The following is a 20,821-nucleotide window of genomic DNA, read 5'->3' as shown; positions in this document are numbered from 1 at the left end:
TCCTTTTATTGGAAGGGAAGTGGGGGGAGGTTGACCAGTTGCCAGTGCTTGCCCCCATTAACTGTAATTACAGGCTCTAGCCTGCTGTCAGCATCTGGGGCACTCAGTTACAGCAAGGATCTTGGCTGTCGCTTTCCCATCTTTATTATTTAAATCACAGTGGGATCTAGTCTAGTCTGTGTGCAACCCTATCGGTTAACAAGTGAATCTCTGAACTGTTGACAGTATCTGTTGAGTGCCCTCAGTTTTAAATACAGTAGAGTTCTGGTCTGCTGCTAGCGATGGAGACCTTCAATTTAAACTTTTGAATGAAATTCTAGTCCTCACTTAGGTCTTCAGTTAATTAATGCACTTTACAGTTTGCAGGAGGTTGTCTCAGAATATCTGTGTACAAAGGTATTTTCTTACTTTAAGGAGGGGGGTCTGAGGGTTGGAGTTTGGGACGGTCACTATCATAGGGGCCAGAGGTGGAATTTTGGCAGGAGGGTTGTGGTCCACTATATTTGTTTGGTCTGCCCAAATCCTAAGAACAAAACCAGCTAAACATTCCTGATGTGTTACTTATTGGCGCATCAAGAAGAAAAGCAGGAATATTTTGACTTTTCAATGGTTTTTTGATTCTTGATTCCTTAGGGCTGTTTATGTTTCGATGAATGTTGGTGTAGCGTCATTTCTGCATATACATTTATCAAATAAAATATTTTTTTTAAACAGAAGCAAAGCAACATAGCAACAGGTGTGACAACCCATACATTCATCGTGGTCAATACAGTATCTCAATACCATATCCAAAACTGAACTAGTCGTCGCTCTAGACAACCCAGAAGGAGGGTGGTGGTGGTACAGGACTGCCTCATTCATTAGTTACATGAAAATGACAGTGCGGAGACACTTACTTGGGGTTCGCAGAAGGTCCGAGGTTGATAATGGCTGTTGACATCTCAGGCTGTGGGAAGAAAGGGCACAATGCCTCATGAGTAAGGGTGCATATAGCTCTGATTAATGTAAGAAACACTATTCAAATTAAAGCGTTAGACCCAACCCTGAACCTCCATTTGCATCAATTTACAATTCAGTACATATGAAGAATTGGAACTCTAATAGTCCTTAAAACAACGTGCTTTGAAGAAGAATGTACCAGGACTGCAAATATGTGAACAAGAAAACAGATTAAAAACTTGATAAGTTATCCATACAGGATTGTTGGTGGTTGGAAAAGTAGCATGCCGCCGAGGAGAAGTCTACAGTAACATCTAATTAGTAACCCCTCCATAAGGGTTTGGTCAGAAAGATTCACCTAAGGACATGCAAACTAAAATCAAAGTGTACGTCAATCATCCGGGAAACAATCAGATGTAGCAACTTGGCTCAGGTGACAGAGGAACCCTCCTGGTATTACAAGCAGTAGACTTCAGGGGAGTTGTACAACTCACTCAATCGAATTCTCTAAGCAGAGACTTTCAGTCCTCTACGAGCTATTGTATCTCTACAGACATTTTCCTCGAGTGGCGTCGGGTTCATTGGCCCAGTGATGGACACACTTGCCGATCCAGACAATCCATTGGTCCCAAAGCTCTGCTTACTATCCCTCACAGTGGGCGTTTTAGGTATGGATGCCGGAGCTCAGCTATTTAATTTCTACATGTTCCCAGTGGTTTCCACGTTTCTATCCTGCCTTCTGCACTTGAAACAGTGAATTATTCTAGTAGTTTCCTTTTGGCCCTGGAAACCTTGGTTTGGAATACAGATGGCTACTACTCAGGAGAGGATTCTACCTTTGTCCCAATTTCCTCTCAAGTTTTCCCCCCCATTTACTCTGTTCCTCTCGGTAAGGCAAATGAACATTTCTGGCTAACCAATTTTAGTCTTTCAGATGGCCCTGCAAGGTCAGTTCAAGACTTTGCGTTCTTCCACTAGCAAAGCCTATGATCACCATTGGGTCCACTGCCATAAATGGTGTGGAAAGTAGAAGGTTGTTCCAACGGAATTTTATCTCGTTTTGATTTTACAATTTCTTCAGTTCGTTTTTTCCTAGGTCTGCTGCAATCAAGGTAAATGAGGAAGACTGGGAACCTTTACAGAATATTGACACTTTTGCTGCACAACTTCCACCTTTGTGTACCTTCAGCAGATACATAAAATATACAAACTCATTTATTTATTAATTATCCTGTAAAGGACCAGGCTACACTACAACTCCAATCTAGTAGAGGTAGGCAGCTTCCTAATCAGAGGTCCAAGGAGTTTACTTCTTTTGTTTTTGCTGGGCAACTTCTTGGGAGACTCCATTTACCTTTGTGTTGCATTATCAACCCAATATAGATTTACAATGAAATCCGTTTTCTGGAATGTTATGCACTGTGTCAAGGTCTCTAGTGCAGTGGTTTCCTACCTGTGGTCCGGGGACACCTGGGGGTTTACAAAGCCTTCTCACGGGGTCCGCAACTGATTGGAAAATTAAATAATATTAACAGAGTAGGTCTCGGGCTTTCAGTAATGATTCCGTGGGGGGTCCCCGGATTCCAATAATGATTCAGTGGGGGTTTCAGTAATGATAAAGCACGGGTCCACAGAAGTCAAACGTTTGGGAACCACTGCTCTAGTGTATCCACCAATGATATGGCAAATGCATTGGGTGCTGCATTGTGTTTTGGTGTTAAGATAAAAAAAATTTGGGGGGGGGGGGAGGAGGGAGGTGCAAATTCCTAAACTGCCCTGGGATCACGGATATGTCGCTAAATGTAAGGGCAGGAACAAGAAAGTGACATAAGGAGAAAAGGACCAGATTACTTTGATTGTTACATCCTCATCCCGGGTCTTCTCTCCAAACTGCCCTGCCCTATGGTTCACATCTTTGGCTTAGGTTTGGCTATATAAATGCCGAATGATGGGTAGTATGCTCTCATAGGTCATATCTCCTAAGGACGGCATATTGTGAATGGACACTGTATAAAGTGTATTGTATATTTGTTCTAAAAAAATCAATACATATTTGGAAAAAAAAATAATAATTACAAAGTTAAATGCTATGAAAAATGTCTTTAAATGAGGTGGGACATCCTCAAATGCAAGACCACGATCAAGAAAATAACGAAGGGGGTAATGCACATTCCTGTAATTAGCCCTATATTTATGGCTGTGGGGGTAGAGCTGGGACAGCTAAGTAGTGCTGGTTTCTGTTTTGTTTCTGGAAATGGGGTCCAGCATGTCAATTTTGCATGCGTTGCGGTGTACTGCGCTGAAAAACATTTTACTCATTAGAAGGCTTGTGACTTTAAGGAAGAGTTGTGTTCCAAGGTTTTATGTACTCCCCGGTTATTGACTGTTGGCAAGTGTATAAGAATTTTTAGTTGTTCAATGACAAGTAGAAGTGGCATGTCCTGTCCTTTTTTCTATTTAGTGGGCTTTGTAATCCATTTTTTAGGGCTGGTTTGACAGCGCAGCTGTCAGCAGACAATCGGAGCATCACTACGGAGGGGCTCTGGACCCACCTGCTTGTTGGGAACCAGTAGTATGTTTTGATTGGTCAGATGCTTGCTTCTACAGAAAGTGTTTGCCCTCCTTGTCACCATGATCATTGTGTTCATTTATCCACCCAAGAAAGTTGTGATCTAGTGGTGCTCCTTGATCCACCCCAGTTTCTTTACTGGTGTGTCATCTCCCGAACTCTGTGACATTACTTCAGTGACTGTAACAGGCTAGGAAAGCAGAGCACCTGATCAGGTAGTGAAATCAGATCTCGGACTGAGAAAAGTCTGGTCTATAGCTCACAAGGCCCTCCTGGCTGGACCGTTGAGTAGCAGAGACACCAGATCAGATGGCATTGATAGCGCCACTCTTTACATAGCAGCACCCTTTTACAGAGAATCTGGAAGAAGATAAGATACAATTTTTTTTGTGGAGAGATACGTTTTGGTAAATTGCATAAACAGCGTCTTCTAAAAAAACAAAAAAAAAACACAAAACGGCTGATTGAGTCAGAACTATTAATTTGAAATAAAAAAAATAAAAAAACTACATGTTGGTGATAAATTAAATTGATCATTCTAAAACTGGGAAGTGCTTCCCCTGCCATATACACCACAGTAATACCCTCAAACTTGATACAGTTCGAGATGAGAGGCCCACAACTGATATATTCCACTGGAAGCTGCAACGACGACTTACAAGAACCTTCAAATCACTGGAATCTCAGAGTTTGAGGGGTCCTTGTACCCGGCACAGATGCTCAGAACACAGTCACAGCACAGCAACACAAACATCGGGAACAGAGATGGTACATATAAGAAAACTCGGGTAAGCTTCCTGTGTCCCCACCAGTTTCCAGAGATGTAAGCAATGAAGAGCACCAAAAATGCTGCATTGCAATGACTGGGATAGGGAAATCATGCGAGAAGGTAATATCCAAATGGCTTAATGGTAACCTTAATTATGCCAATTCCTAGTCTTACTCATCCCAGTACGTGGGTCCCTCCCATCTGGCTTTTTTGTTTGCCACTAAAGACGGATGCAATTTTGTGCTTGGCAGATTAGGGGTGTAGTGGACCACGACCCTTCTTGAAGAGGAATAAGTAAGGATCAGGCATTTGTGTGTTGCATATCTTTTTGGGTTAGAAAGCTCACACAGTAATGACTTGGACGAGGGAGACCATTGAGAGAAAACCAAAAGTTTATCAGAAACTCCAGGGAACCGGACTAAAGAAAAGAGGCTGCTGTAACTAAACTGCAGCTTTTGCCAGACACCCTTCCCAACAACAGGGGGTAGACTTCACTTTCGCATGTGTTACCTGTGCACTGTGCTTGTTTAAATTGTTTAGAGCTGCTAGTTTCAGAGTGAACAAAAGCTGCTGGCTAGAAAAGGAGGCACATGCGACGGCAGGAATAAGGTAAAACACACAGACATAGGTGGGATAAAGCGTGGGAGACTAGATAGTAGAGGGGAGAACTCAAAGAAGACATTAGTGCGCTTAGTGAGAGACGGAACACAACTACTGCGGTGGGCAGGCACGTGAAAAGGACTGCTGAGGAATAGGTTTAGACAGTAGAGCCGGAACAACTAAATGAGCGCTCATTATTAATAGGTGCAGGATTCCACGATTGCGCAGGAGTGTGCACCCTCGAGGAAATCTCAAACTATTTCTCAGGGATTGAGGACAGGAATACGAAGGGGCGGTTTTAGCCCTCTCTTACAAAAAGCACATAAGGTGGCCACTGTTTGCTCGGTATCTTCTGTAGCGCTCCAGTGATGTGTCCTTTGGGGCGCGGCGCGAGTATATGAGGATCCGTTTTACACTTACTAATTCAAGGAACATTCCCTACAGTCTTTCATGGCTTGAATGAGAAAGACGTGTGTCCTGCTGTGACGTGGCTACATACACATGGTTTGCGATTGACAGGACCAGGTCAAGAACAGTATCTACGAGAAAGTCCAATAGTTGTTTCGGTCTGTTCAACGCCGGGCGTTTTCCAGCAATGCCCGGGTAATTCCCTCCCCCAAGATAAAAGCTGGGCCCAAATTGTGCGTGTAACAGACGAAGATAAATTTACGAGCAAGCCACAGATTTTACAGCTCCAGGCACACAGTGATTCGGTCTATCACTATATAACGCATTTCTATCAGATCTATTTAATTTCACGTTTACATCCTGCCCCTTTCCCAGTAGATTATAATTCACTGGATGTCAGTCCATTTCCTCTTCCTCCCCCTCCGCAAATAAAGTTTTACTGGTCTCATAGCGTCAGCAATCTACTAGCTTAGACAGATCGCATAGGCTTAGATAGCTTGTCATTACATAATCAGTTACCCTATTTTACTAGTGCACCGTATGTTACCATCACATGCCAGGGGTGCTCACCTTACACAAAGGATACCAGTCAGGTGCAAATTGCCCATCAGATATCAGAGGCTGCTACCAGATGCCTGGAGGATGCCAAAAATATGTCAGGAATGCACACTTTATTTCCAGAGCACAAATATGTGCCCTTAGCTTACATGTTCTCTGGTAGTCTACAATGCGGCTGTCCTATTCCATTCTTACCTCTCGCTGGCGTTTAGGGAATCAAGTTTTAGCTTTTAAGATTGGAGTTCACTTCTACTAACATTACAAGAAAATTAATATAAATCCGTAAAATGAGACCCAGTAATGATCAAACCTCCAGGAGATTTAAAGACCACATAACAAGGGGATGGAGGAGTAGCACCAAGAACATGTAATAAAAGGGTGCATGATAGTGCTCGAAAAGCCCTATAGGCTGTAAGAGTAGTTAATATATACATACACATATTTTTGTCACCGGAAGATTTGTACTTTTTTCCTTTTTAGTTTTTTTAAACATAACTCTTCCCTGGTTGCATGGAAACGGTTTCCAGTATATGGTCTCTCTAAGGACGTTTACTCAGAGGCAAAATAGTTTCCAAATACAAGAGACCATTTTATTGTTATTTCTTTCTGGGTTGATGACGAGTTGTGCAAAACGCAAGCACAGAGCATTACCGTGGTCCGGAAACAAAGAAAGAAAACAAATGACTGTCTGCAAACCTAGAAACAATACAGTGCACAAAAACTAAAAATATGGGTGTAGTAAAACAAGAAACACAAAGTTAAGAACACTGTATAGCAATTAGATCAGATTATCTACTATCCTCAGACTTTAAAATGTTGGTGCTTGCTGCTGTGAATTTAGTGGCAGTGAGAAATATTTGGTCAGTGGTGGTGGTGGGTGTCAGGGGGTTGGGGGCAACGCCTCCATATGAGAAGCCGAAGTAACACAAGACACAGAATAGATGAGGCCCCCAGTTCATAGCTTAAAGTATGTGCAGACTGGTGGGCCAGGCTACTTGATTCATTATTTGATTAAGTGGGCTACCACTGGCCTCATGCCTATATTCCGGTGATATAGTAACTACACCGCTCGTAGAAAAGATTTTCTTAATTACTCACCATCAGTTCATCTGAAATTCATGATAAATTGTTCAGGGAAAAATTTCTGCAAAGTATGTAATAAAGACTGCCGTGGGAGAGAATTAAAGTTTTATCCCATTGAGCAAGCTTGCTTGAGATGAGGCCACTACTGTATCGCATTGTCACACTGGAGTCCTGAACTTTGTAAAACTGCATTGTGCTACTACTTTGAGGATTTTAGGGTGGCACTCACTGGAGTGGACGGGCCTGGGGAGGGCTGGGGATCCTGTAAGCCAAGTAGTAGCCAAATACTTTGGTGCCAGACTAGACTCCACAGGCTGAAAAGAGGGCACCTAGAATAAGGCAAGATTCTGGCTTATATCATGCCATTTTTGGCAAGTGGGTGTTTTTATGTTGCTGCTAACACCACCACAATATTGGTCCTTGTTTTTGCGAATGGTGAATTTTGTGACTGCAATTCACTGTGACTATGTAAGTTATATAAAACACACAGAGTATTTATCTGAAGTAGTATAAAATATGTATCTGCTACCTGTAAAATGTGAATCCAGCCGAAAGGGATCATAGTGCTGTACAGGTTCAATGACAAGCGTAAAGTCAAACACTGGGCTCAGAGAGGAGGTTGACTTTTACTGCATCATGATACAGTATGCTTTAAAGAGTTCTCTAGGTTGATAAATAGTGCACTGTCAATTTTCTTGCTTCACTGATATGGTAAAGATCGAGAAGATGCAAGTTATTAATACCTTGGTAGTCTTTCTGTATCAACCTACATTAGGATGGAGATCTAAATGTAAAGTTAACTCAGGCAGGAACACCTTGTAATCACTGACCCAGATTCAATGCAATTTATGGTGGCTGTTACCCCTGCTCGATTATGAAAGTTTTTTTTTTTTTTTTTTTTTTTTTTTTTTAACTCTGAACTCGTAATTTTGTTTCTTTCGAGATCTTTAAGGGGATTTTTTTTTTGCACAATGTGTTGCATGTATAAATCAGAATGAAAATAGACAATAGCATGAGGGAATCTGCACACAAACATTTTGTCCTGTATAGTATTTTCCCTTTTCAGTTGTGGTATCTGGTAAATACCAGGGCCAAGGACAGAGTTGAAATGGTAATCCTGCACACAGTACCTCTGTCACATGAGCAGCGGAGATCAGCAGTGGAAACGTTTGCGCTTGACTGTACAGTGGATTAAGATAAAAAATGTTTTGTTAAAGAATACTTTAGCACGCGGTATGTTAACTGTAGTCAGATGCGACATTGGAATTAAACATTTTTTTGCACTGAATTTGCCTTTTCCCCTAAAGCATCCTGTTTTACACACTTGCCCCTGTGTGCTCGCCTTTCGTTCACCTTCATATTCCAGCTGGCCGTTTCTCTCCATTTCTTTGCCAATCTCCTTCCTTTCTTGTCCCCGCCCTATCTGTAGGACCAAAACTGTCTGGGAATTCTGTGCCACCGTGCCCTCCTTTGCCTTTGGCAGGCATGTCATGTGTTTTTGCACCAGCTGACTTAATGATTTTGCTGAGGTTCATCATGTATTCTCACACAGAGTCAAGGGTAGCTTTCTTGCCCCTTCATTGCAGGCTATAAGGAAAGTGGCAGTTGGCGGCAGCTTATCATAAATCCGTGTTAAGCCTTTTTACCGACATTTCTTAATAGGAGCTTCACTTTGTACACATTTTCTTTTTGGGTGCTAGTCTCCTACATGAGAGGCACTCAAGACCCTCCGCCTTCACCGATAAAGTACGTGTGCCAAATGTGTGTGCAACATTGCATACATCAGTTTCGTGGCTGTCCAGTGAAGAACTTTGTGAGCGCATCCCCGAATGGTGGGCCGGATTTTTTTTATTTTCTAATTTTAGATCCCACTTCTTTATAGAGGCTTTCTGAAAGCCACCTTCATTCATTGGTCAGCTGTTCTGTCATTCTTATTTTTTCTCCTGCCAAATACAAAACACAGCATGGCGGGGCATGGTGGGTCAACCCACTCCAGCCATTCTGTGACTAGCGACATTATCCCCTTTCACAAGGAACAAAGCCACACAATCTAGTTCCTTTCAGTACTAGAAACTGCTGTAGAAATGTGCCCTTTTTGAGACTGAAAAATACTTTTGCTTTTAGCTATTCTTTGTATATAGGGGGGCTATTGGCAAGGTAAAATGGCTGGCAGCCACCACCAGCATACCAGTAGGCTTTGCCAATACTTGTGTGTTTTTTTAGGTCATAGGCTACCAGACAGTGCAGCTGTCTGGTTTGCTAAAGACAACGTGGCTGACATTCAGAAAACTGACCTAGGAATGTATTCTGACTGTTGATCACCATTGGCTTTGTGGTCTGTAACTCACAATTTCTGGCTATTTGCTGGCTTTACTTACTTTGGGAAGCCCAGCTTGAATGTGTAGCTCCTGTTGCCCAAACCAGTTTACTGTGTTCTTCCACAAACTCATTAACTGTACAAAGGTCTTTACATTTTGTTCTTATCTTCTCACATTTTCTATGCATTCAATGACAGCAGTCAGATATCAGGCGCTCTCTTCCACGGAGCTTTGTGTTTATCTTTTCTTTCTCGGACTTTGAGAAGGGATGATAATTTTTTTGTTGTCTGCTAGGAAATAAAGAACTGTGCTGATGTTTCAGAACATATCAGAATAAGTACAAAGTAAGCACTTTTTTGTAATTCTAAAGTGTGGTGGAAAAATATGAAAATGATCAAAACACAAATACAATAGGAGATGACATTTGCACACATTATTTGTATACAGTAAAAATATTTTGGTGCAAATATAATAGTTGTTTCAATTTAACCACGTTTCTGTAATGGCAGTGCACTACCACATGATGCATACTCCACTCCACGCCCTTCCACTCTATGCCACTCCACTCCGTTCTACGGCATGCCACTCGACTCTACGCCCCTCCACTCTGACACTGTGCAATGCATAACGCTACTCAACTCCATGCCACTCACTCCACTCCAGACTACTTACCCCACTCTACTCCAATCTAACCCACTCCACTCCAGTGTACCCCAATCTACTCTACCCATCTCCAATCTTTTCCAATCTACCCCATACAACCCAATCTACCCCAGACCAACTCAATTTACCCATATCTACTGCACTACAATCTAAACTACCCAATTCCACTCTATCCCACTCCAATCTACCCTTCTCCACTCAATCTAACCCAATCAACTCCATCCAACTCTACCCCATTTCAACCCAATCTACTGCACTCCACTCAAATCTACCCCGCTCTGCTCCTATCCATCCCAGTCTACCCCTTTCCACTCGAATTTACCCCAAATCCACTCCACTTCAAAGTACCCCAATCCAACCTATCCCATTCCAATGTACCCTACTCCAAACTTCAATGCAATCTATCCAACCCCTCTCAATTCTACCCCACTTTACCCCCCCCACCCCCTCTAAACTACCACAATCCACCCCACTCTGCTCCAATCCATCCCACTTGGCTCCAAACCAACCTGCTCTAATCCGCTCCACTCTTCCCCAATCCATATCCCTCCACCAGACTCCAATCCAACTCCAACCTACCACACTCCAATCCATCACGCTCTTCCTCAGTCTATCCCACTCTGCTCCAATCTACACCAATGTATCTCATTCCACTCTACCCTGTTCCATCTCACTCAAATCTGCCCCTCTCCCCTCCGATCTGCCCTATTCCAATCCACTCCACCCTAACTTCCCCAATTCAATCTACCCACTCCAGTCTATTCCACTGTACACAATCCACTCCACCCCAATCTACCCCATGCTACCTCACATTATACCAGTCTACCCTAAACCACTCCAATCTACTCCACTCTCTCAATCCATCCCACTCCACTCTACCACACTTTACTCTACCGGAATATATCCCACTTTACTCCAATCTATCCTACTACAATCTACACCACTCCACTCAAATCTAAACCACCCCAATCCAATCTACCCATCCCAATCCAATCTACCCCATCCCAATACAATACAATCTATCTGACTCCTTGACTCTTACCCCAATCTATTTCCCTCAACTCTCAACTCCAATCTATCCAACTCCCCTCCACCTCAATCTACCTCACTCCAATCAAACCCAATCTACCAGTCCATTCTACTCTACCTAATCTACCGCACTCTATTCTACTCCACTCAATTTACCACACTCCATCCTGCTCTACCCAATCGACCTCACTCTACTTCACACTACCACATGCCACTCAAATCTCTCCACTCCACTCCAATCTAACGCACTTCACCCAAATTCACCCACTCCAATCTACCCCATCCAATCCTCCCCACTCTACCCCAGTCTACTCCAATCCACCCCACCCTAACCCAATCTACCCTTCACCACTTGATCCAACTACACTCTATTCTACCCCACTCAACTACCCCAAGTTACCCCACTCCACCCCAATCTACTCACTCCCCCCTACTTCAATCTACTACAATCTACATCATTCCACCCCAATCTACCATAATTCAATCCACCCCACTCCAATCTAAAATGCTAATCTACCAAATCCCCCACTCCAATATACCCCAATCCACCCCACTCCATTCTACCTCACTCTACGCCAATCTACTCAACTCTACCCCCAATCTACCACAGTCCACTCTACCCCCAGTCTACCCCACTCCAATCTACCCTACTGCACTCTGCTCCACTAACATTTAGCCATGCTGAACAGCAGCCACACTGGTGTACAACATGACTAAACACAATTGCATTGGCAAAATCTATTGGCTTTGCCAATGCTAGTTTCCCTTGGGGCAAAGCAACCAGAATGCTGCTGATCACAGAGCTCTGACTGGAAACCCTGGAGGAGCAGGCGAATAAAAGCCTGCTTCCCTGACAGTCAGTGCCTGATACGTTACCCAAGCTCCCCTCGCCACTACGTGATGTGCTTGATTGCTCCTGACAAAAACAGAAGCCTTTGCCGATACAATTTAGTTTCATGGAAGAAAGTCTACCTAGCTAGGCCAGCTGTTACTATCTGAAAAAAAACAGTGCTTCCCTTTATTTATTTCTAACTATTTGGTACAGCGACGTGCACCACCAGAGTGTTAGGGCACATGAAAAGAAACTTGTATTGATAGGATTATATTTAAGGGAGTTTTGAACAATAACGGCCAATTCTCTTTGTTTGATGGAATCTCCAGTCCCGCAGCTGTGAACACTAAGCGCCTTCCGTACCCGTTCTGGGCAAGAAGGTTTTGTGCATGCATAGTGTAAGGATGGCACCATGAACCTTCCATACCAGCTGAGTTAGAAAGAACGTTGGTCCATTTTGGACCAATGTTCTTTCTGACTAGGCTGGTATGCCAGGTTCGTAGTGCCACCCGTGGAGTGGATTGGAATAGGGCAGATCGGAGGGGAGAGGGGCAGATTTGAGTGAGGTAGAACAGGGTAGAGTGGAGCGAGATATATTGGTGCAGATTGGAGCAGAGTAGGATAGATTGAGGAGGAGTGTGATGGATTGGAGTGTGGTAGATTGGAGTGGGGTGGAGGGATATGGATTGGGGAAGAGTGGAGCGGATTAGAGTGGGGTGGATTGGAGCAGAGCGGGGTGGATTGCAGCAGAGTTGGGTGGACTGTGGTAGTTTAGAGGGAGTAGATTGGGGAAATGTGGGGTAGATTAGAGTGGAGAGGAGTTGGAGTCAGGTGCCAGGGAGGCAGGACGGAAGTACGTTTACAGCTGAGATGGTGCGATATGTAATGAGAGAAGCTGACAAAGGCATTTTTCCGAGAATGACGGCTGGGAAACTGGCAGGAATCACCTTATATGGGAAGGGTTATTAGATGGGAAAGGGGATCTAGTTCTGAGAAGCCTGGAAAAGAAGAGACTGACGGATTTCAATTGTCATCTTCGGGAACATTGTGAAGGAAGTGAGATTTGCGTGTATATCTGATAGGGAGAACCAGTTATTTGCAGGGATATTTATGCTGATATTATTTGAGGAATTTAGAGTGTCAAAGGAGATGGTTGCAAAGATCTATGCAGGGCTATGGAAGGAAGATGTGAATTTGGATGGAGGGACAAGGAAACAATGGGTGTGAAGAAGCAAAACAGATTAAACAGCAGAAGATACATAGTGTGTGCTATATGCCCAATGCGGACAATGCAGAAATGGCTCAGATGCTGAGGAAAAAGGGGAGCCCATTTTCTTATACACGAGAAAATGGAAGAGTGATTAAGTGTTAGGCTATAAAATGTAAGGCAGTTTAGGATTCTGACAGCTGATTTTCTCATGGGGTGCCGTGGCAGCAGGCAGCACATATATAAAGGTGATCTGGATTTGCAGCCACTCTGCTGTGAAGCGGTTGGATGCATAAGTGGAGAGGAAAACCTATAGGCAACTATTGGGCCCGGTCTTTAGTGGTGGTCAGTGCGGGGGTTCAGACAAGATGGCATGCTGTGGGGACAAATTATTCCAACACTGTGGGACCTAAGTGGCAAATGTCCTTAGCTAGATGCAGTGCTAAAACACGCACGTGAGAACGACCTGGTGTAAGTTTGAAGTTTGTTAAAAAAAAAAAAAAACGAAAGAGGTAAGGAACAGCCGGGATGACCAACTCTATTTTGGATGCAGTTGTTGGCCGGGGGTTTGGGGGACCAAGCAAACTCCTGGTAAAACGTAGAGCAAGGAAGCGGGGAACATGGTGATTTCGAATTTTTGAAAGAGCTTAGCACGGAGGTGATTAGGCAGAGGTGGACGAATCCCCGGTTTTCATCAGGCGGGGAACAGTTTATGTATGGATGTGTTGATGGATGAGTCATTGGGTTTGTAGAAGGGGCAGGTTTGGGGATGGGGCAGAGAAAGATCACCCAAGGGTGTTTTTTTATTTTTTTTATCGTTGGCACAGTGAGGGCTCCAGGGAAAGCTTTTGCGATAACCAGAAGGAGAGAATAGCGGAACACTCAAGGGAAGAATGCGGGAGAAAAGATAATTATTCAGTGTTAATTCATTGTGAGTGCACATTTAGCATGAACGGCAAAGCCGAAGTTTCGCGTTATTGTAAACCTAACTTGTTTTTAATTAAAGCTCTCATTTGCACACCCGCAGAGAGTCCAAGTCGAACTCTTCTCCACAAATGGGAATACCGCAGAGGGGACTGGAGGACTGCTACTACTGAACGAAAGCACATACAGAAGCAAGTGAACATGTACTTCAGGAGGAAGTATTTAGAAGGCCGCCGGTGACAAACACTGACCAGGCTCTACTGCTCTATGGCCTCCTCCGGAAGCAGGGCGACCTACACCCTGAAAGAAAACAAAAATATACCCACAAAGAGGTGTGCGTGCACACTTAGGGACTTTATTTAAGGATTCAGATTTTTTTTTAATAATGCCGAAGATTGCTTCGGCCACTATGCCTGGCACACTACCTTCTTTTGTGTGTGCTATTTGTGAACAAGTTTTGTTTATGGGTTTGCACAGGAAAACAGACTGCCAGGACCCGGGGTGGGGCAGGTCAGCCATAGAGAGATGTGATTTTTACTGACATAATTTTCAATCACTGGTTTGAATGCACAGAAACCCTCCTCTATCACATAAATATCAGGTTGTTATTTTAATAAAAACGGCAGTCAACCGGTTTTCCAACCGCACTCGTTTTTGGCAGACAAGGGAACCCAGGCATAGTGAAATAAAGTATTTTGCCCACGGTTACACTTGCTAGTCAAAGCTCCGAAATGCACAACTCGGGATTCTTGGTGTCACGGTCAACACCTTCACCACCCTCAATGCTGGGTCAATAGGTACATTTTGGCACTGGTTTGTAAAAAATATTTGATTAAAAAAAAAAAAAAAAAACAATTGATCTTGTTTGTCGAGGTGCACGATCCTGTGCTATGGTTTACACAAATGTTGGCGTTCTTGTATATCAGATAAGCAGCAAAATGCTTCAAAACACAGGTTTCTTCTAATTTTTGAACCAGTACTGTAATAACCAGAGAGCAGTATATGATCACTTGCCCATGCAACTTACATTATGTAGGGATGACCACCTGCAAAGTTAAGACTCGCATCTGTGAAGATCGTAGTTACCATTTAAAATTAATAAAACTTAATTATACATAAGATAAGTAGTCTCTGGCACTCAAACTATTTTTATAACTTAAAAGAATCTCCCTTTTTTTGCCCGGTTTTCATCATCGCAAGTTAGTTAATGCCCCTTTGTCTTCCATGCCTTTACAGGCATTGATAAGGGACACCCAGTGCAAGGGTCCTTACATGCCTCCTTCAATCCACGGGAGGCTGCCATCTTGAAGAATTAGCAGTCTAGTTCTGCATGCCGCAGCACGCCAGGACACAGAGGCTGCAATCCACTTAAACTCGTCTCCCGTGTGAGTGCGAGTGTTTCAGACCCTGGTGAGATGAGCATTATGTACAGGGCGGGAGTGTCGCTTTGAGGAAGTAAGAAAATTAGTTACTTACCTGTAACTGTAGTTCTCCAGTATTGGTATCTTTCATAGATTCACATGCTTGAATCATCCCCATCGTCGAGGTGGGAGCCTCACGGTAAGTTTAAATACATAAAGCAGTAAGTCAGTAAGTGTAAAACCAGTAGGCCCTAGTAGGCCTCATAGGGTATTTTACAGTCTATCCACTTTGTTTTGTGAAAAGACCCAAACTTCAGTGTCAACCAATCAGGATTCCGCCCCTCCCACACACTCCCAACAGAGGCTGAATTCCCTCAGATTTTCTAGTAGAAGTGTGAAGTTTAATATCTGTATAATAGGGGAGCCTCTGAGAGGAGGAGGGTGGGTCGAATGTGAATCTATGAAAGATACCAATACTGGAGAACTGCAGTTACAGGTAAGTAACTAATTTTCTTCTCCAGTATTGGATCTTTCATAGATTCACATGCTTGAATCAGAATAACGAGCAGTAATGTCTTTTTAATTAGTGAATTACTTTGACTGTAATTTTATCGTAATTCTTTAAGTGATGTCACTGACATTAGTATACCTTTATACATCCACACATATATATATGTATATCAATATAAGAATAATAGAAAAAGCTGCGTGGTAGAAAGTTTTGACACAATCTGTTTTGTTGTTGTTTTAAGGTCTACAACATGTTAACACAATATGAAAAAGCAAATAGCTTGAAGCACAATATTAGAGTAAACCACACTGTGATATAAAATTAAATATTAACGAGACTGAGAACCAATATCGAACATACCTTGAGTGTGGTGGTGGGATGTGTAAGAGGCTCGCCTTAACGAAATAGATGCCTCAGCACTGCCTGTCCCACTGCTGTATCGACGTTACTAGTTTCCTCGAGACAGTAGTGTTTCGTAAACGCATGCTGGCTGGACCATGTGGCTGCTCTACAGATGCTATGTAGTGGCACCCCTGCAAAAAGTGCAGCTGTAATGGCTACCGATCTTGTAGGATGGGCTCTCACCTTGGTGTGGAGCGGTTTACCTGCATTTGCATGGCAGAATTGAATTGCCAGGCCAATCCATCTTGCTATAGTCTGTTTGGACACCGCATGCCCCCTTCTTGTTCCGCCAAATGCAACAAATAATTGGTCAGACTGGCGGATGGTATGTGTTTTCGGTATATAAAACTTTAAACACCTTTTAATATCAAGGGAATGTAATGTCCTTTCGGCTACTGTCTGCGGATTTGAAAAAAAGGTTTTTAAGATGACTGGTTCATTCAAGTGAAACGTTGAGGGAACTTTCGGGATGAATTTAGGATTTGTTCGCAGGATCACACCCGAGTTTGTGAATTGGAGGAAGGGTTGTTTGACAGTGAAAGCCTGAATGTCGCTGACTCTTTTGGCTGAAGTAAGAGCTAGTAGTAACGCTGTTTTCCATGAGATGAATTTTAGATCGGCTTTGTGGATCGGCTCAAAGGGAGGTTTCATGAGCTGCATCAATACAACATTCAGGGACCATAACGGCGGTGGTTTTCTAACTGGCGGGAAAACCCGAAAAAAGGCCTTTCATGAATTGCTTGACAATTCTATTGGAACATAATGAGACCCTGTGTGGTGATCTGCGGTACCTCGAGATTGCTGCCAGATGCACTCGAATGGAGGAATATGAAAGTCCTGACTTTGCCAAGAGCAAGAGATATGGAAGTATCTGTTCTGGAAGAGCGGACAAAGGATGTATGTCTTCTGCTGCACACCATATACAAAAACGTTTCCATTTAAGTCTATAGGTTTTGTTGGTAGTGTCAGCTCTAGCTTTTGCTAAGATGTCTCTACACTCCGGTGAAATGTTGAGATTCAAGTATTCATTGTATTCAGGAGCCAAGCCGACAAATGAAGAGATGACGGATCTGGGTGCCTGACTTGTCCTTGGTGCATCGTTAAGAGAGTCGGACTCTGTCTGAGTTGCCGATGTGGCTGTTCGGAGAGCATCAGGAGCTCCGTGTACCAGACTTGTCTGGGCCATCTGGGAGCTATGAATAGGAGGCGACACCCCTCCGTCTTTAGTTTGTTGATGACTCTCGGAATGAGCGGGATCGGAGGAAAAGCGTAGGCATAAACTCCGGACCATCTCATCGAAAACGCATTCCCCCACGAATCTTTCTGGGGAAGCCAACTTGCATAAAACTGGCATTTCTTGTTCTCGAGAGTGGCAAATAGGTCTAGGTTCGGTTTGCCCCATAGTAGAAACAGGCGGTTGAGAATCTTTTGGTCTAGCTCCCACTCGTGATAAGGAATCACTGTCCTGCTCAGGGTGTCTGCTAGAACGTTGGTTTGCCCTGGCACATGCTCCGCTTTGAGTGAAATATTGTGCTTGATGGCCCATGTCCAGATTTGTTGTGCTAGTTGCGAGAGTTGTAGGGATCTCGTGCCTCCTTGCTTGTTTAGATAAAACATGCTGGTTGTGTTGTCTGTCCTGATTAAGACGCTTGCATTTTGTAGCTTTGGCAAGAAAGCTTTTAGAGCTAAGTGTATTGCCTTGAGTTCTAGGTAACTGATGTGGAGTTGAACCTCTTTTGCATTCCAGGTTCTGCTGATTTGCAGGTCCTGGCAGTGTGCACCCCATCCTTCGAGAGAGGCACCCGTTGTTACTATGTAACTGGGTGTTTGATGAAGAAATGACAGTCCGTTTGACAAATTGGTTAGAATCGCCCACCACCTCATGGAGTTTTTCATTAGAGGTGTTATGTGAATCTTGTCTTCGAACGAACCGTTGATTTGGGTCCATTGTATGTCCAATTGCTCTTGCAGGGGTCACATATGGAGCCTGCTATCTGGGACTAGCGGAATGCAAGATGAGATCATCCCTAGCAATGATTTGTAGATGCGGACTGAAACTAACTTTTTTGTGGAGAGCCTGCCTGCTAAGGAGGTTAGTTTTTGTTTCCTCTCGTGAAATGGGTACGCTTTGTTGTGGACTGTGTCTAGTATTGCTCCTAAGAAGTTTAATACCTGTTTGGGGTGGAGCTGAGATTTCTGGTAGTTGACTACAAACCCCAAGCTGTCTAACAATTGAAGGCAATCGGAGATATGACGTATTACTTGCGACTTTGAGGGTGCCTTTATGAGCCAGTCGTCCAGGTAAGGAAAGACCTGGATACCCGACTGGCGGATATGTGCTGCTACCGGAGCTAACATTTTTGTGAAGATTCTGGGGGCCGATTTGAGACCGAATGGGAGAACTCTAAATTGGAGGTGCATACCACCCACTCTGAACCTTAGGAATTTGCGGTGGTTGCGATGTATGGGAATATGAAAGTAAGCATCCTGGAGGTCTAGGGATGCCATCAGATCTCCAGGGTTTAAAAGACGCAGGACATCCTGCAGTGTTACCATCCTGAACAACTGTTTCTTTAGAAACTTGTTTAGTGCTCTTAAGTCCAGGATGGGGCGCCAATCTCCTGAGGGTTTCTTTACGAGAAAGAAGCGGGAATAGAATCCTCTGTTCTTTTGAGAAAAAAGGACTGGCTCTATCGCATCTTTGCTGAGCATCACTTTTACTTCCTTGAGGAGTTGGTTGATTCTCGGGGGTGGTGGGCCCGATGGAGGAACAATTGGTGGTGTTTGCGTGAATTCCAGAGTATGACCTCTGGCCACTACATTGAGTCCCCATCTGTCCGATGTTATGGCCTCCCATTGGGGGAAAAAGGAAGTGATGCGACCTCCAACCCTCGATATTGGTGGGTGGGGAAGTGCTGAGATGACCGGCGGGTCATTGTTTTCTGCCCGTATCTCTTCCTCGGGCAGCTCCTCTTCCTCTAGTTGGATGTTTATAAGCTGCGGCCGGTGGTAACCTATAATGCTGCTGTTGCTGGTGGTACTGGTGTCGTGATCCTGTGGAGGAAGACTGATACTGGGATCTGTAATGTTGGTATCCTCCTCGAAAGGAATAATTTCCTCTTCCCCATGCTCCACGAAAAGGTTGTTTTTTATATTGAAGGGTACCTAGAGATTTAGCCGTATCCGTATCAGTTTTGATGGCCTGTAACATGTCGTCGACATGCTTTCCAAACAAACTTTCTCCATCAAAAGGCATGTCGAGAACACGTCTCTGGACTTCCGGTCTAAATGTCTGAAGCCAGTTAGAGAAATATCTATTGTGCTGTCTATAATCTCTGCGGAAACCCTTTCTCCCTCCTGCAACACCTTTTTTGCTTCCACCTTGACGTCTTCCGGCAGGAGATACAAAAAGGTAGACATTAACATGTCTGCCCACATTTGGCGATCATATCTTCCCAGGATGGCGAGGGAGTTAGCCGATTTAACTGTGACCGCTGCAACAGAGGAGAATTGTTTACCGATGTTGTCTAATCTCCTCCCTTCTTTGTCTGGGGGAGATGCTATTGGTGCGGAGGGGTTTCTGGAATGTCGCTGCGCCGCCTGTGATATAACAGAATCAGGTTTTGGCTGTGACACTAAACAGGCCGGAGAATCATCTGGGGCCTTGTACTTTTTCTCCAGTCTTGGCATTTGTGATGGCACTGTTGCAGGATTTTTCATTGCCTTCAAACCCTCCCGCCATAAGAAATCTACTATGGGTATAGCTCTTACCAATCTCTTTGACGGCTCTTTGAAGTCTTATAGAAAACATTTGGTTTCATGAGAGACAATTGAAAGGCCAAAACGCTTTGCGGCTCTCTCTATCAAATTATGAAAACCTCCTATGTCTTCTGGAGGCGAGTCTAATGGACCTGCTGGCGGTGGAGATGGTGTGGGGACAAGATAATCATCCCATTCACTAGCCGCCAAATCTCTTAGCTCACCCTCTTCCCTTTCGTCATCTGACGAGGGATGAGCTTCCTGAGTTTGGCTAGTTACCGGTATGCTAGCCTGTGGTGTTTCCGGAAGAATAGTAGTCTGGGTTTGACGAGGTGTCTGGTAGCTTTCAGGTCTAGGTGGCGTGGTCTGAGTTGATGGTGGAAACCTTTTATAATAGTCATTCAGCATATATTGTAGGTCTGCCACTAGTGTGCTAGGCATGGAGAGGGGCGGTTGCTGTTCTGCCTGTGGGTAGGATGTTGAGGCATAACAAGGTTGGTAATGCTGTTCGTTCTCCTCATCAAAATCTTGGCATTTGACATGGAGTTGGGACGGGCTACTAGCTGGCCCAAACTTTCCGTCGATTTGAGAGTATGCATCATCGTCATTATCATCTAAAAGATGTTGTGGGGGGTATGGCAATACTTTACTTGGCGAAGTATGCATTGGAAGAATATTAGACGCTTTGTCCCCCATGGTGATAAGTGAAAGGGGTAAGAACCTGGTGGAGTCGTCCTGATGATAAGGCAGACTAGACGAATGGTGCGGCGAAGTATCCAGGTAGGTTGATGGTTTATACACTGTTAATGCTGTGGACGATATGATCATCGACGGTTCCCTCGTCGACGGATCCGTAACTGACAGCGTTTTTGTCCACGGGTCCTTCGTC

The 20,821-nt window shown here is 44.0% G+C and overlaps 1 protein-coding gene across 4 annotated transcripts in view; it reads right to left on the bottom strand.

Moving 5' to 3' along the window:
* Positions 1-20,821, bottom strand: part of SGK2 (serum/glucocorticoid regulated kinase 2) — a 402,530-nt gene that overhangs the window by 141,319 nt on the left and 240,390 nt on the right. For all 4 annotated transcript variants that reach the window (XM_069243755.1, XM_069243753.1, XM_069243752.1 and 1 more), the window contains one exon: positions 897-946. In XM_069243755.1, the coding sequence (XP_069099856.1) occupies positions 897-940 (44 nt within the window). In that variant the 5' untranslated portion in view covers positions 941-946. The remainder of the gene's footprint in view (positions 1-896; positions 947-20,821) is intronic.

Source organism: Pleurodeles waltl, chromosome 7 (assembly GCF_031143425.1).
Source record: "Pleurodeles waltl isolate 20211129_DDA chromosome 7, aPleWal1.hap1.20221129, whole genome shotgun sequence".
In the NCBI taxonomy this organism is placed as follows: domain Eukaryota; kingdom Metazoa; phylum Chordata; class Amphibia; order Caudata; family Salamandridae; genus Pleurodeles; species Pleurodeles waltl.
Note: the sequence above shows the minus strand (reverse complement) of the source record. Positions and strands in the feature narration are given on the sequence as shown.